The 15577-nt window shown below is 42.7% G+C and overlaps 1 protein-coding gene across 1 annotated transcript in view; it reads left to right on the forward strand.

The window, feature by feature from the left end:
- Window positions 1-15577, forward strand: part of CRYL1 (crystallin lambda 1) — a 126926-nt gene that overhangs the window by 28083 nt on the left and 83266 nt on the right. Inside the window, exon 3 of the mRNA XM_029936994.1 lies at window positions 6191-6317. Coding sequence (XP_029792854.1) covers window positions 6191-6317 — 127 coding nt within the window. The remainder of the gene's footprint in view (window positions 1-6190; window positions 6318-15577) is intronic.

Genomic DNA, 15577 nt, shown 5'->3' on the forward strand with positions numbered 1-15577 from the left:
GCTGGCACTTGAGTCCTTGAGTGAGTCGGTCACCAGTTTGGGCCTCGATTTCTGAAATATCAGAGTGAATGAGCTAGATTAAATAAAAAAAGAAACATTCTTTGCATTTTGATGCATTTCAAGTATATATTGTTATTTTAAAGTCTAAATTTATTGGATTCAGGTGGACTTAGGTCTTATATATATGTAAATCTATACGTAATAACACATAACTACTATTTTGTATATAAATAACACAAATATATATATGTTTTTCCAAATGGGTAAAACTGAGAATAGGCCTCAGCAGTGGTAACTCTAAAACATCAGTATTGTTTTTCTTTTCTATACATATGAGCAAGAACCATGATGTAATCAGTTAGTGATTGTGTGTTACAAACTATGCGTGTAGTGGATATCATATTCACATTGAATAACTTATTGCTGAAATGGATATGGTCAGTATTTCTCCTTTCTCATGAAGTATACAATGTGCCTAATGTCTAAGAATATATTTCAAAGAAACAGTCTAGGGTTTGGCTTCTGACAATATGGTAAAGTAAGCATCCTAAAAACCCTTTCCACTTCAGAATACTTCCAGGTATTGAGTAAATGTAATGCACAGCTGAGCTGGCTAGGAAGTAATGGAAATTCTCAGAGATCAAATGGGAGCGCAGATCCCAAGAGATACATGAAAGCCACAGCTGCTCTCAGTAAGAAATTTGCCAATCTTGCTTTCGTTCTAACAGCAAACCTTCGTGTGAGCAAGATGGGGATCAGACTGGAGCCCCCCACATGAAGCTGGTATCAGAGGTCTATGTTGTTGCTGAGAGGAGTAGAAAACTAACCCACATGTGGGGGCTTGTCTGTCTTGGCCGTGGTTCTGGGTGGAGGGGAGAAAGCGTTCCTCTGAGGATTTATAACCACAGACAAGCTCTCTAGGACTTTTGAGCCCAAATTCAGACCTCCTGTGTGGTCTTAAACATTCCAATCCAACAGTTCACATTGGTCCCTTGGTTAGCAGTGCCTTTGGTGCCTGCCAGAAGCAAAATACATATCATCTCCAGAATAATGTATCATTTCCAGAGTAATGTACCTGAAACCGAAGGCTCAGAATTCCCTGAGTTCGGTGGACATCTGCTCACAACTACAGTCCCCAACACACGAGAGACAAGGTTTTATGAGCAGAGTAAACTGGAAGTCAGACCTGAAGACATTATTTATTATGCAATTCAGGAGATACAGAGATGGAATTTGTGTAAAAAATAGTTAAGAAATATGGAAGCTACAGAGATAATGTCTAACATAGATCTCCTTAGAGGTCTGAAAGGTTTAAAGAGAATAGGGAAACAGTTTATCAAGATGTAGTGATTGAGACTTAATTTTAGTTGAAGACATGGACCTTCATATTCTGGAAGAACAAAGTGTCCTACACAGGAGAAATAATAAGGTTGTCTATATCTACAAACTATCAGAAAAGTTTTAAAAGCAGTCAGAGAGTGAAAGGAGAGACTATAAAAGAATGACAGATTGACGGCAAACTTTTCAACAGCCAGTGGAATGCAGAATACGGTGGAACAATGTCTGCGAAGTACAGAGAGCCAAACACATGACCTCGTTATCCGATTTGAGGCATCTTTGTGGGCAAGTCCTCTCTGTTCTGTAAGCACAATTTTGGACACTAATTTTCCAGGAATTCTATATACATTACATATTCTATTCTAAAAGGTTTTTTTTTAAGTTTATTTTTGAGAGAGAGAAAGCAGGAAAAGGAGGGACAGAGAGAAAGGAAGACAGAGAATCCCAAGCAGGCTCCACACTGTCAGTACAGAGCCCTCTGTGGAGCTTGAACCCACAAACGGTGAGATCATGACCTGAGCCAAAAATCAAGAGTCTGATGCTTAACTGACTGAGCCACCCAAGTACTCCTTGTTTTTTTTTTAATGTTTTTTTTTTTAACATTTATTCATTTTTGAGAGAGAGAGAGAGAGAGAGAGAGAGAGAGAGAGAGAGAGAGAGAGAGAGTGGGGGAGGGCCAGAGAGAGAGAGGGAGACAGAATCTGAAGCAGGCTCCAGGCTCTGAGCTGTCAACACAGAGCCCAATGTGGGGCTCGAACCTATGAGCAGTGAAATCATGACCTGAGCCGAAGTTGGATGCTTATCAATCAAGCCACCCAGGTGCCCCTGTTTTTTTTTTTTTTTTTTTGTTATTAATAAGTGTGGTAGTCAGAATAGTGCTTCTCCCAAAGATGTCCATGTCCTCATCCCTGGAACCTGGGAAACCTTACATGGCAAAAGAGACTAGATGTGATTAAGTTTAGGTATGAATATAGGGGATTATCCAGATTGGCTCAATGTAATCACAAGGGTCCTTCACAGGAAGAGTCAGGAGAGTCAAAGAAGGAGGTGAGATGACAGAGCAGAGGTTGGAGTAGTGAGACTGCAGGCTGTGAGATGGAAGAGGGCCACGGAGCCAAGGAAGTGGGTGAGGGGGTGCTCTAGGAGCTAGAGGAGGCATCCAGAAGGAACTCAGCCTTGTGGTCCTTTGATGGGGATTTCTGACCCCTGGAACAGTAAGATGATAAATTTGTATTGCTTAAGCCACTAATTTTGTAATCTGTCACAGAAGCAGTAAGAAACAAATACATCCACTTTATTGAGATGTAATTCATATACCATACACTTGACTCTTTTAAAGTTTACAGGCTTACGTACCTCTAAAATTTTTTTTTTATTTAAAAAATTTTTTTATTTTTGAGAGAGACACAGAGTGTGAGCGGGGGGAGGGTCAGAGAGAGAGAGAAAGGAGGAGACGCAGAATCAGAAGCAGGCTCCAGGATCTGAGCTGTTCGCACAGAGCCCGATGTGGGGCTTGAACCCACAGACTGTGAGATCATGATCTGAGCCAAAGCAGGACACTTAACCAACTGAGCCACCCAGGTGCCCTACTCTACAATTTTTTGAAAGATGGATCAAAAACATGATGTGAGGGGCGCCTGGGTGGCTCAGTCAGTTTTCTTGATTTTAGCTTATCAAATTTATAAATCATAGATTTCTAATCTGTCGCTAAGACACTACACGATATTCTATACAACTAATACAAATTTCTTGAACTGGTTAAGAAACAGTTTTTGTGTGTTTTCAGTAACTAACTTTATAAACTTCAACTTCAAGGAATGTTTGTGTGTAAAAATGTTTTCCAGTGCCTGCTTCTCAGGGGTGTTCAGTTCCCAGCAGGGACTTGTTCCGAGGAGGGACACCCACGTGTGTGTCCTTAGGATCCTCCAAAATTAGGTAGCCATTTTCTGGCCCAATTTGAAAGTAGATTTTTTTAAAGCTAATCTATTATAGACCTTTCAAATTATCCCTATGCCAATAATCTCAGATTCTCCATCTCCTTTAGAATAATTCGAGTTCTGATCGTGTGATGGTGACCTGCTGTGGCATTTTTATGTTTGCTGACCCAGAAGCAGGAGAGCCTTTGAATCTATCTGCCTGATCATTTGTTGACTCCTTATCTTTGCCAGGAAGCTTCTTTTTGTAAATTATAATAAATAAGTCTATTTGCATTTTGGCGTATCTTTTTTTTCCAGTAACAGTAGCAATTTGTTCCTCAATTTGTAGCTAAAACAAAACAAAATGATGGCTTTAAGAAAGAGAAAGAACAAAGACAAAACAACAGAAGCACAGCCCTGACCTCTGGACCTGGCCGGGTGCTCCCAGGTGGGCCATGGCATTCTTCTGTTGGATACAAGCAGTCTCATGAACACCCGCCTCAGACAAGGTCACTCTTAGACCATGACAGAACGAGACAAAGCAAGATCCCGTTTTAAATTTGCCTAAGCACAGACAAAGAGGAGGGCACTGTGCAAACCCACAAGTACTGAGCACCCCTTTCAGCTAAAATGAATGACTGTTCCTTCTTTGCCCATTACGACTTTATCTTCCATCTAGTCTGCCCTCCAGATATTGATGTTTATTGAGACACTCAGTCCTCAGATTGCCTTTGGTTTCTACAGCATCCAGTCCAGTGAACTCAGACCATCAGACCCTCTGTCAAATCACCAGGCAAAGCTCAGAACCTGCTCTAGGTGCTCTCGTAGGCATGCTTACTAATACCCCACCGCGCCCCCTGGTGGCACTCTCCCTCACTGCAGTGTAACCCGACCCGTCCCACTGTACATGTGTTCCTGGTGGCGTTTGGCTGAAGACTTCGCAGCTTAAAGATAAAAACCATGACATCCAGTGATGTAAAAATTACTTGACTCATTGGAAAAAATCCAGAGTTTTTTGGAAAGCATAAATGTTCCTTAGACAACTGTGTGTGTGTGTGTGTGTGTGTGTGCGCGCACGCACGTGTGCATGCGTGTGTGTGTGTGTGTGTGTGTGTGTGTTCATGTTCTCTGTCTTGTTTAATACATCACAAGTTATAAGCAGGACTGACTACATAATTTATGAGGTCACATAAAAATGTGGGGCCCTTTGCTTGATAGTGATTAAGAATTTTGAGACAATGAGGGGTGCCTGGGCTCAGTCTGTTAAGCATCTGACTTCAGTGCATGTCATGATTGTGAGTTTGAGCCCCCCATGGGGTGAGCTCAGGCCTGGCTTCAGGTGAGAGTGAGCCCCTCTTAGGGTGAGCCCTGCTCCTCCCCCCCTCCCATAGGATTCTCTCTCCTCTCTGCCCCTCACTCACTTGTGCCCTCTCAAAAAAAAAGAATTTTGAGGCAGTGACAGCAGGGCATCAGGCCCCACCCAGGGCCCTTGTGAGCACCCATCTCTGTGCATGGGTCACACCCCGTGAAGCCAGCTGGTCCTGATTGTGAGATGCCTTCCTTCACCCCTGTTCCCCAGGGTTGAAAGAAGCGCGTGAAGAACTACTACTTTCCAATCTTACCTCCTATTGGCCTCGTCTCCTCTCTTAACAAAATGAAAATAAAATGAATTGTGGCAAAATGCACATGTAAAATTTACTATCTCGATAATTTCCAAGTGTCGGGGTCAGTGGTGTTAAGTTCATTCTCATTGTACAACCGTCCAGCTCCCAAAGGTCATCCTGCAAAACTGAAACTGTATCCCAGAAATCAGTTTACCTCAGCCAGCGCTGCAGCTGGCATGCTCCCTCTGCCTCTGTCCTTTTCGCTGTCTTGGGCACCTCACATAAATGGGATCCCACGGCGTTTGTCTTGGTGACTGGCTTCCTTACTTAGCCTAACGTCCTCAAGGTTCTTCCATGTTGTTGCGTAACATGCGGATCTCCTTGCTTTTCTAAGGCTGAATTCCAGTGTAGTGAATTCTGTTGTGTGCATACGCCACATTTGTTTATCCATTCACCCGTGTGTGGGCGTTTTGGTTGTTCCCATGTTTTGGTTACTGTAAACAGTTGCTACTGTGGACGTGGATGCACAAATACCTGTTGGAGTACCTGCTTTCATTTTGGGGGGACATAACCAGAACTGGAATTCTGGGTCATTGGGTACTTCTATTTTTAACTTTTTGAGAGATCATCAAACTGACACAGTCAGTGGCTGTCCCTTTTTACATTTCCACAGGGTTTCAATTTCTCCACATCCTCAGTAACTCTTGGTTTATTTTATTTTATTTTATTTTATTTTATTTTTTATCCTAATGGGTGCGAAGTGGTATATCACTGTGATTTTGATTTGCATTTCCCTGCGGATGAGTAATGTTTACCTTTGTTTTCATTAAAAAGTCTTAAATGTTTATTCATTGTTGAGAGACAGACAGAACATGAGCAGGGGAGGGGCAGAGAGAGAGGGAGACCCAGAATCCCAAACAGGCTCCAGGCTCCAAGCTGGCAGCACAGAGCCTGATGTCGGGGCCCGAACCCACGAACCACGAGATTGTGACCTGAGCTGATGTCACATGCTTAACCCACTGAGCCACCCAGGCGCCCTTTGTTTAATTTTTTAAATTAAAAAATTATTATTTTGAGAGCGAGAGCGAGTGCGAGCGAGAGCGAGAGCGAGTGTGCGTGAATAGGGTAAGAGCAGAGAGAGAGAGAGAGAGAGAGAGAGAGAGAGAGAGAGAGAGAGAGAGAGAATGAGAGAGAGAATGAATCCAATGAACTGCGAGGTCATGACCTGAGCCCAAACCGAGAGTGGGATACTTTGCCGATGGAGCCACTTAGGTTCCTCGCTGTTGTTTGAAATTTGCTCGAGAGTGCTCAGAGGTTCACTCTTCTTTCCAGAAAGGAGATGGCAGTCCTGGAGCTGCGCGGGTCCCTGAGAGGCAGACTGAGCGCCAAAGAGCAGGGGTCGCTCCTCAGCGGCTGCGTGGACGTCCGCGGGGCGGTAGAGGGCGCTGTGCACATCCAGGTGAGTCGGGGCTGCGCCCAGCCGGGCGCCAGCGGGCTGTGCGCGTCTCTGCGGTGGCTGCCCGGCTCCACCTGCCCGGTGCGCGCGTTGCTGCGGTGTCGGCCGGGCTTCCGTCTTACCCGATAGGAGACATTGTTTCAAAACGCCTCCTCTGTGGGCTCTCCGCACAGGCTGTGTCAGAGGTGTTCGTTTTGAGCACAACTGGGTTTTCTGGACAGCTAACACGTTTACTTTTGTTTTATTTTCCTATTGAATGAGATTATATTCCTGTTCTGATGTAAAAGTGGGTAAAATCTTAAAAAATCACCTAAAATAGACCTTTTCATTGATCCCATTTGCATTTAGCTTTTCCAACAACGTCACTTTAACGGAGAACTTGGAGAACTGTCGACAGGGCTGAGGCTCCCAGCGGGGCTGGAGGACAGCTCGGGGGCGGGATCGTCCCTCCCGGAGCCCCTGCCCCTGCCAAAGAGCCCGGGCGCACACATCTGTCTCCTAAACATGCCACACGTGCTGCCGTAAGGTTTCCGCGGGCTCGCCCACGCCAGCCTGGCTCCTGCTGTCCCCGCTGGCGCATTTCCACCCCCTCAGCGTCGCACGTCTCATTTTGTTCCTGTGACACCTGCCAGCCGAGAATTTGGGAGCAAAACAAAACGACAGTGTGTTCTGTGGTCAGCTTTGAGATTGAGGTCAAATGCAGGCGACCTAGGTTCTCCATCTTCGTAGCTCTGCAGTTCCTCTAGTTCGTTTAATAAACGAGGGTCCGGGCCCCTGGGTGGTTCAGTCAGTTAAGTGTCTGACTCTTTAAAAATTTTTTTAATGTTTATTTTTGAAAGAGAGAGAGACAGAGTGCGAGCAGGGGAGGGTCAGAGAGAGAGGGAGACACAGAATCTGAAGCAGGCTCCAGGCTCTGAGCTGTCAGCACAGAGCCTGACGCAGGGCTGGAACCCACGAACCATGAGATCATGACCTAAGCTGAAGCCCTAGCTGGATGCTTAACCAACTGAGACACCCAGGTGCTCCTAAGCATCTGACTCTTGATTTTGGCTCAGGATATGGTCTCATGGTTCATGAATTCAGGTGCTGTGTCGGGCTCTGTGCTGACAGAGCGGAGTCTGCTTGGGATTCTCTCTCCCCCTCTTTCTACCTCTCTGTCTCTCTCTCTCAAAATAAATAAACATTAAAAAACCTCACAAACAAATGTCAAACAGAACATAAGAAGAGCTTTTTTAACCCACATGTGATATGGCATCGAAGTTTTATATCCAGCCTCTATTGCTAATTCTCAAAACTTTAGGTTTTTTTGTTCTCTCAGTGCTATACTTGTTTCTTGACATAACAACTGGCTCTGTTACTTTTTTGTGTGTTAAAGTTATCTTTATAAAGTTCATTTACAAGTTTTCCTGCAGTAGCAATTGTGAAGTCATGCCCTATCAATAATTAAAATGTCTACGTTAAATTTCTTTGTCTCCTGGCCCCATTTTGAAAAACAGAGTTCATCAGATGATCACTATTCTAGCATGATTGAAGTAGTTCAGACCAATGTGTCTTCCCCAAACAGTAAATTATTAAAAAAAAAAAAGTACTGCATAAAAGGAGAACTTTATAATGACTTGACTATAAGGTGAGTCTTCCTTTTAGGGGACAGTTTCTGGGGAATATTCAGTTATAATGCGTGAAAAATGCTTAGCCACAGCACTTGTCACATATAAAATGCTTCAAAATGTATAAAACAAATTATTTTATATTGTGAGCATTTGTATACAATTTTGATATCAGTGATGTGGGGTAACCTCTGTTGTTCTATGCATGGTACTGGAAGTCACTCTTAAAGTCTGTGTTTTGTAGGTTGAATGTATTTGTGACAGTTACGTACTGAGCAGCTGCTGTTATGTGGGACAGCGCGTCAGGCCGAGTGGGGGGGGGAATGTAGGGAAGGGTGAAGTCAATGCCTCTAGATTTATTTCCCATCAGAGATTATATTCTTTGGAAACTTCTTGTACTTCTAGTTCCATGAAGAGTAATGGGGAGGAGCCCAGATCTGAGCTGGGAGGGTTTGGGAAGCTTTGATGAAGGCAAGATATGAGCCTGCTTGGGCCTTTGACAAATGGACTTTGGGGAACGGATGGGGATAGAGTCTCAGAAATAAACAGAAATGGGGCACCTGGGTGGCTCATTTGGTTGCGTGTCTGACTTCTGCTCGGGTCATGATCTCATGGCTTCTGAGTTTGAGCCCTGCATCGGGCTCTGTGCTGACAGCTCACAGCCTGGAGCCTGCTTCGGATTCTGTGTCTCCCTGTCTCTCTGCCCCTCCCCCTGCTCATGCTCTGTCTCTCAAAAATAACAGACATTAAAAAAAAAAAGAAAAAAAAGGAAATGAACAGAGAATGAGAGCTGCAGTGAGTGTATCTGAGGCAACCGGAGCGGAATGGTGAGGCTGTCAGGGCGACTGGAGAGGCGGGAAAAGGCTGGCCGTGGAAACCACGTGGGGGTGCTGGAGTGCCGTCCTGAATGCGTCCTGAGAGGACGTGGATCGGCATTGGAGCAGTGCACGTCGCGTAGGAGCACTGTTGACGTGTTCTGTGAAAGCAGTGAAAGAATTTGGGTCTGACTTTGGCTCATGATCTCACGGTTCCTGGGGTCGAGCCCTCGACTGGGCTCTGTGCTGACAGCTTGGAGCCTGGAGCCTGCTTTGGAATCTGTGTCTCCCTGCCCCTTCCCAACTCAAGCTCTGTCTCTTGCTGTCTCTCAAAAATAAACATTGAAAAAAATAAAATAAAACTTAGAACACTTCTTGCTGTGTAATTTGCACAGGATAGTATCAGATTTAAGTATAATTTTTGGACTTAACTGTTATGTTTATCACCTGATATCTAATCTGAAAGAACCTTCCATCTAAGAATGATATTAAAGCGGAAGGACCATAGCGCCATCTGTCACCTGTCTACTCTACACCAGGACCCCTGGCCCCACCTCGTCCTCGTGTCCTGGGCTTCTTGCTAGCTTTCCCCTTATCAGCTCTTGTAAGTCCTTTTTCCAATTTACAAACGCAAAAATTCTCATCAGGGAAATATTATTCTAGGCTATTTGGAGACATTTTTTTTACAAAAAAATTATCATTACTTTTGGGAATTATTCAAAAGCAGGAGACAGGGGCGCCTGGGTGGCTCAGTCGGTTAAGCCTCCGGCTTCGGCTCAGGTCAGATCTCACGTTCGTGGGTTCGAGCCCCGCGTCAGGCTCTGTGCTGACAGCTAGCTCAGAGCCTGGAGCCTGCTTCCGGTTCTGTGTCTCCTTCTCTCTCTGCCCTTCCCCCTCTCATGCTCTGTCTCTCTCTGTATTAAAAATAAATAAAATATTAAAAAAATATATTTAAAAAAAAAAAAAGCAGGAGACAGAGTTTGTGAATTAACAAATGAGCAAAACACTGCCTTATGGTTGTTCCACTACAGACAGTCTCTCTGCAGGGTTTACTGAGTCCCTGAGGGTCAGAGTCCCAGAAATGTGAGTGTCCCTCTCTGGTAGATTGTCTTCTACCCAAAGCCCAGAGGGCAGGAGCACTGGTCAGAAACTTCCTTAATTGTCTGCTGAAACGTGGGAGCAGGCAAGAATGAAACCTGAATTACTAGAACTCAGTGCAATTTGGAAATCAGATCTTGCCTAGCAAGAAAATCTACTGTGCTGGAAAAGTAAGTTTGTTCTGAAAAGCCCATCTAAAGCTTTGACCAACTCTGAAAGAGCATTAAGGCTCATTAGCTGTGGTACAGAGCCTTTATCTGATTTCTGGAATTTAAGACTGGAGATTGAAGTAGCCGGTAGGGGCCATGGGAATGGCTTATAGAATTAGGAAGTTTAAATGGAATTTACTTATACAAAACCAGGACAATTGCTGAAACCCTAGAAGTGAAAATTTTGTCATCTGTGTAGATGAGCAGAATCGGCATCTGAACTTTAACTTTAAAATTTAGAAGACGCTGGTCATTTTGAGGAGGACTTGCAGACTCTGTCAGGAATGACAGGGTGCAGTATTCATAAACACTAATATCACTTTTAAATTTATATGTTTTCTTAAAGGATGGAAGCTTGTTGGACTTGAGGACTTGGTTCACCGAGGCTCTGCATATTCATTTCAGTACCGATGGGGCTGTGGGTACGGGGTGGGGTGCTCGTGTAGCGAAGGGCTCATGGGGCAGCTGATGCTGAGAACACACAGGAGTGCGCCTGGGAACTTAAATTTTATTTTTCCTGTTCCATGTGTTTTTAAAAAAATTTTTTAATATTTATTTTTGAGAGCGAGAGAGAGACAACATGAGCAGGGGAGGGTGTACACACACACACACACACACACACACACACACACGAGCAGGGAAGGGTCAGAGAGAGAGGGAGACACAGAATCTGAAGCAGGTTCCAGGCTCTGAGCTGTCAGCCTAGAGCCACAGCGAGATCATGTCCTGAGCCAAACTCAAGATGCTTAGCTGACTGAGCCACCCAGGAATCCCTCCATATGTTTTTGTTTTTAAAGAAAAATTTATAAAATAAAGTTTACTGAAGTATAGTTTACATATAATAAAAGTCACTATTTTTATTAATCAGTTCTATGTGTTTTGACAAATGCATATAATCAGGTAATATATATAGGACAAATGCATATAACCATCACATGCAAACGAGGACGTTTCCATTTCCACACAGAGCTCCCTCCTTCCCCTGCTCTGTCTCCTCCCCTCTTCTCAAGTCCCATCTAACAGCCATCTGTTTGGGGTTTTGTTGGCCCTACCGTTTGGCCTTTTCTATAATATTCCAAATATTTTGTTTCTTAAAATTCCACATAAGAGTTATCATATGGTATTTGTTTTTCACTGACTTATTTTGCTTAGCATAATATTCTGTAACTCCATGTTGCTGCAAATGGCAAGATTTCATTCTTTCTTTATGGTTGAGTAATATTCCATTATACATACAATACATAAACATACCATCTCGTCTTTATCCATTCATCAATCAGTGGAAACAGGCTTTTCCCATAATTTGGCTGTTGTAAATAATGCTGCTATCAACATTGGGGTGCATGTATCTCATTGAATTAGTATTTTTGTATTCTTTGGGTAAATACATAGTGTGATTGCTGAGTCATAGGATACTTCTATTTTAACTTTTTGAGGAACCTCCACACTGTTTTCCAGAGTGGCTGTGCCAGTTTGCATTCCCACCAACAGTGCGAGAGGGCTCCCCTCTCTCTGCATCCTTGCTGACACCTGTTGTTTCTTGTGTTGTTGATTTTAGCCATTTTGACAGGTGTGAGGGGCTAGCTCATTGTAGTTTTGATTTGTATTTACCTGATGACCAGTGATCTTGAGCATCTTTTTACATGTCTGTTGGTCATTTGGATGTCTTCTCTATTCATATCTTGTGCCCATTTTTAATGTGGATTGTTTGTTTTTTGGGTATGAGTTTTGTAAGTTCCTTTAGGTTTTGGATACTAACCCTTTATCACATCTATCATTTGCAAATATCCTCTCCCTTTCCATAGGTTGCCTTTTAGTTTTGTTGATGTTTCCTTTGCTATGCAGAAACTTGTTATTTTGATGTAGTCCCAAAGTTTACTTTGCTTTTGTTTCCCTTGCCTCAGAGACCTATCAAGACCAAATGCTGTGGCCCGATGTTAGAGAAATCACTGCCTGTGCTCTCTTCAAGAATTTTTATGGCTTCAGGTGCCATATTTAGGTCTCTAATCCATTTTGAGTTTATTCTTGTGTATGGTGAAAGAGAATGTTCCAATTTCATTCTTTTGCGTGTGGCTGTCCAGTTTTCCCAATACCGTTTGTGGAGGAGACAGTCTGTATCTTATTGGATATTCTTTCCTGCTTTGCCCAGATTAATTGGCCATATAACCATGGGTTCATGCCTGTGTTTTATATTCTATTCCATTGATCCATGTGTCTATTTGGGGGCCAGTACCATACTGTCTTGATCACTACAGCTCTGTAATATGACTTGAAGTCTAGAATTATGATGTCTCCAGCTTTGCTTTTCTTTTTCAAGATTGTTTTGGCTATTCAGGATCTTCTGTGGCTCTACATTCTTTTTAAGATTGTTTGTTCTAGTTCTGTGAAAAAATGCCATTGGCATTTTGGTAGGGATTGTATTACATATGTAGATTGCCTTGCGTTATATAGCCCTTTTAATAATATTTGTTCTTCCTATCCATGAACATAGAATATCTTTCCATTTTTTTGTGTTGTCTTCAGTTTCTTTCATCAGTCTTTTATAGTTTTCAGAATATAGGCCTTTACCTCTTTGGTTAGGTTTATTCCTAGGTATCTTATTATTTTTCATGTAATTGTAAATGGGATTGATTTCTTAATTTCTCTTTCTGCTGCTTTATTATGGGTGTATAGAAATGCAACAGACATCTGTATGTTGATTTTGTAACCTGTGACTTTACTGAATTGGTGTTTTAGTTCTAGTAGTTTTTTGATGGCGTCTTTCAGGTTTTCTATACAGAGTTTTATGTTCTCTGCAAATAATGAAAGTTTTACTGCTTTCGTGATCTGGATGCCTCTTATTTCTTTTTGTTGTCTGATTTCTGTGGCTAAGACTTCCAATACTGTGTTGAATAGAAGTGGGACTGGAGTTTCAAGTGTCTGACCCTTGATTTTGGCCCAGGTCATGATCTTGCAGGCCACGAGATTGAGTCCCTCATTGGTCTCCATGCTGGGAGCCCAATCCTCTCTCTCTCTCCCTTCCTCCCCTCCTCCCTCCCTCTCCCTCTTTCTCCCTCTGCCCCTCCCCTATTCACATGGTGCACGCACTCAAAAAAATAATAAATTGATGTTTACAGAAAGTGGCAAGAGTGGACATTCCTGTCTTGGTCCTGACTGTAGAGGGAAAGCTGTCAGTTTTCCCCCATTTAGGATATTTGCTGTGGGTTTTTCATATACGGGTTTTATCATGTCCAGGTGTATTTCCTCTAAGCCTACTTTGTTGAGGATTTTTGTCATGAATGGATGTACTTTGTCAAATGCTCTTCCTGCATCTATTGAAATAATCACATGGTTCTTATCCTTTCTCTTATTAATGTATGTATCATGTTGACTGATATGCAAATATTGAACCACACTTGCAACCCAGGAACAAATCCCACTTGATCGGTCATGGATGGTTTTTTTAATGTATTGTTGGATTTAGTTTGCTGGTTTTTTGTTGAGGACTTTTGCATATGTATTCATCAGAGATACTGGCTTATACGTCTCTCTTTTTTTCAATTTATTTTTTAAAATTTACATCCAAGGTAGTTAGCATATAGTGCAACAATGATTTCAGGAGTAGATTCCTTAATGCCCTTACCTGTCTTAACCGAAGCCGGTCCCGGCGCGCTCATCCCCGGCGTTCGGCGGTACCTGTCTCGTCCACCCTGACCGGCAGGGCGGAGAGTCCTCGTGGGTTCTTTTCCTGAGGGAGGGAGAGAAAGGACAGGAAGGGGGATGCACAGAGAGTGAAGACACAACTCACGGTTTCCGATCAGGCAAGAAAAAGAGAGCTTTATTCAGAAAACTGTCTCTTATAAAGGTTTCAAGGCAGCTGACCTAGGTCGGTTGCTAGGAAACAGGGTTAAGGGATTAAGACTGAAGTAAAAGGGGAACCAGACTAAAGTGTTGTAGCACAGCGCCTGAGGGGCTGAAGCTACCCTGCCTGCAGGCAGTTAATCTTTGATCTTCTGGCTTCTCCTCTGGCAGGGAGTGGTGCTCCTGCCTATTTTGCAACTCCCCACAGGGAGTGACATATCCGGCTAGCAAATGGCCAAGGAGCTGAATCTTTGCCGCTCCCCACACTTACCCATTTGGCCCATCCCCCCTCCCAAAAGCCCTCCAGTAACCCTCTGTTCTCTATATTTAAGAGTCTCGATAGGGGCGCCTGGGTGGCTCAGTCAGTTGGCCGTCTGACTTTGGCTCAGGTCATGATCTCACAGTTCGTGGGTTTGAGCCCCGCGTTGGGCTCTGTGCTGACAGCTCAGAGCCTGTCTTAGGATTCTGTGTCTCTTTCTGACCCTCCCCTGCTCACATTGTCTTTCTTTCTCAAAAATAAAAAATAAAAACATTTAAAAAAAAATGAAAAAAGAGTCTCAATATAGTTCTGTTTTTTTTAGTGCTGCCTTTATCTGGTTTTAGTATCAGGGTAATGCTGACCTCATAGAACGATTTTGGAAGTTTTCCATCCTTTTCTAAGTATTGGAATAGTTCGAGAAGAATAGGTATTAACCCTTCATTAAATGTTTGCTGGAACTCACCTGTGAAGCCATCTGGTCCAGGACTTTTGTTTTTTGGAAGGTTTCTGATTACTGACTCAGTTTCTTTGCTGGTTATTGGTCTGTCCAAAGTTTTTCTTTGTTCTTGTTTCACTTTTGGTAATTTATATGTTTCTAGGAATTTATTTCTTCTAGGTTGTCCAATTTGTTGGCACCTAGTTTTTTCATAATTTCTTATAATTGTTTGTATTTCTGTGGTGTTGGTTATTTGTTTTCTTTTATTTGTGGTTTTATTTCTTTGGGTCCTTCTCTTTTTGATAAGTCTGGCTAAAGGTTTATTGATTTTATTAATTTTGTAAGAACCAGCTTCTGGTTTTTTTGATCTGTTTTGTTGTTTATTTAGTTTCTGTATCATTTATTTCTGCTTTGATCCTTATTATTTCCTTCCTTCTGCTAGTTTTAGGTTCTCTTTCTTGTTCTTCTTCTAGTTTCTTTAGGCGTAAGAATAGGTTGTGTATTGGAAGTTTTTCTTGTTCTTGAGGTAGAGCTGTCTGTTATAAGCTTCTCTCTTAGAACTGCTTTTGTTGCACCCCAAAATTTTAGGCCCTTGTGCTGTCATTTTCATTTGTTTCCAATACTTTTTTTAAATCTCTTCTTTTATGTCCTGGTTGACCCACTCATTGTTTAGTAGCATTTTATGTTAACTCTGTGTATTTGTGGTCTTCCACATTTTTTGTTGTGGTTGACTTCTAGTTTCATAGTGTTGTGGTCAGAAAATATGCATGGAATGACTTCGATCTTCCTAAATTGCTTGAGGCCTGTGTTGTAGCATCCTATGCCGTCTCTTATTCCATGTGCACTTGATAACAATTTGCTTTCTGCTGTTTTAGGATGGAATGTTCTGAATATATGTTAAATCCATCTGTTCCAGTATGTTATTCAAAGCCATTGTTTCCTTGGTAATTTTCTGTTGAGATGGTCTGTCCATTGATTAAGTGGGGTGTTAAAGCCCCT

The sequence above is a fragment of the Suricata suricatta genome, chromosome 4, assembly GCF_006229205.1.
Source record: "Suricata suricatta isolate VVHF042 chromosome 4, meerkat_22Aug2017_6uvM2_HiC, whole genome shotgun sequence".
Classification (NCBI taxonomy): Eukaryota; Metazoa; Chordata; class Mammalia; order Carnivora; family Herpestidae; genus Suricata; species Suricata suricatta.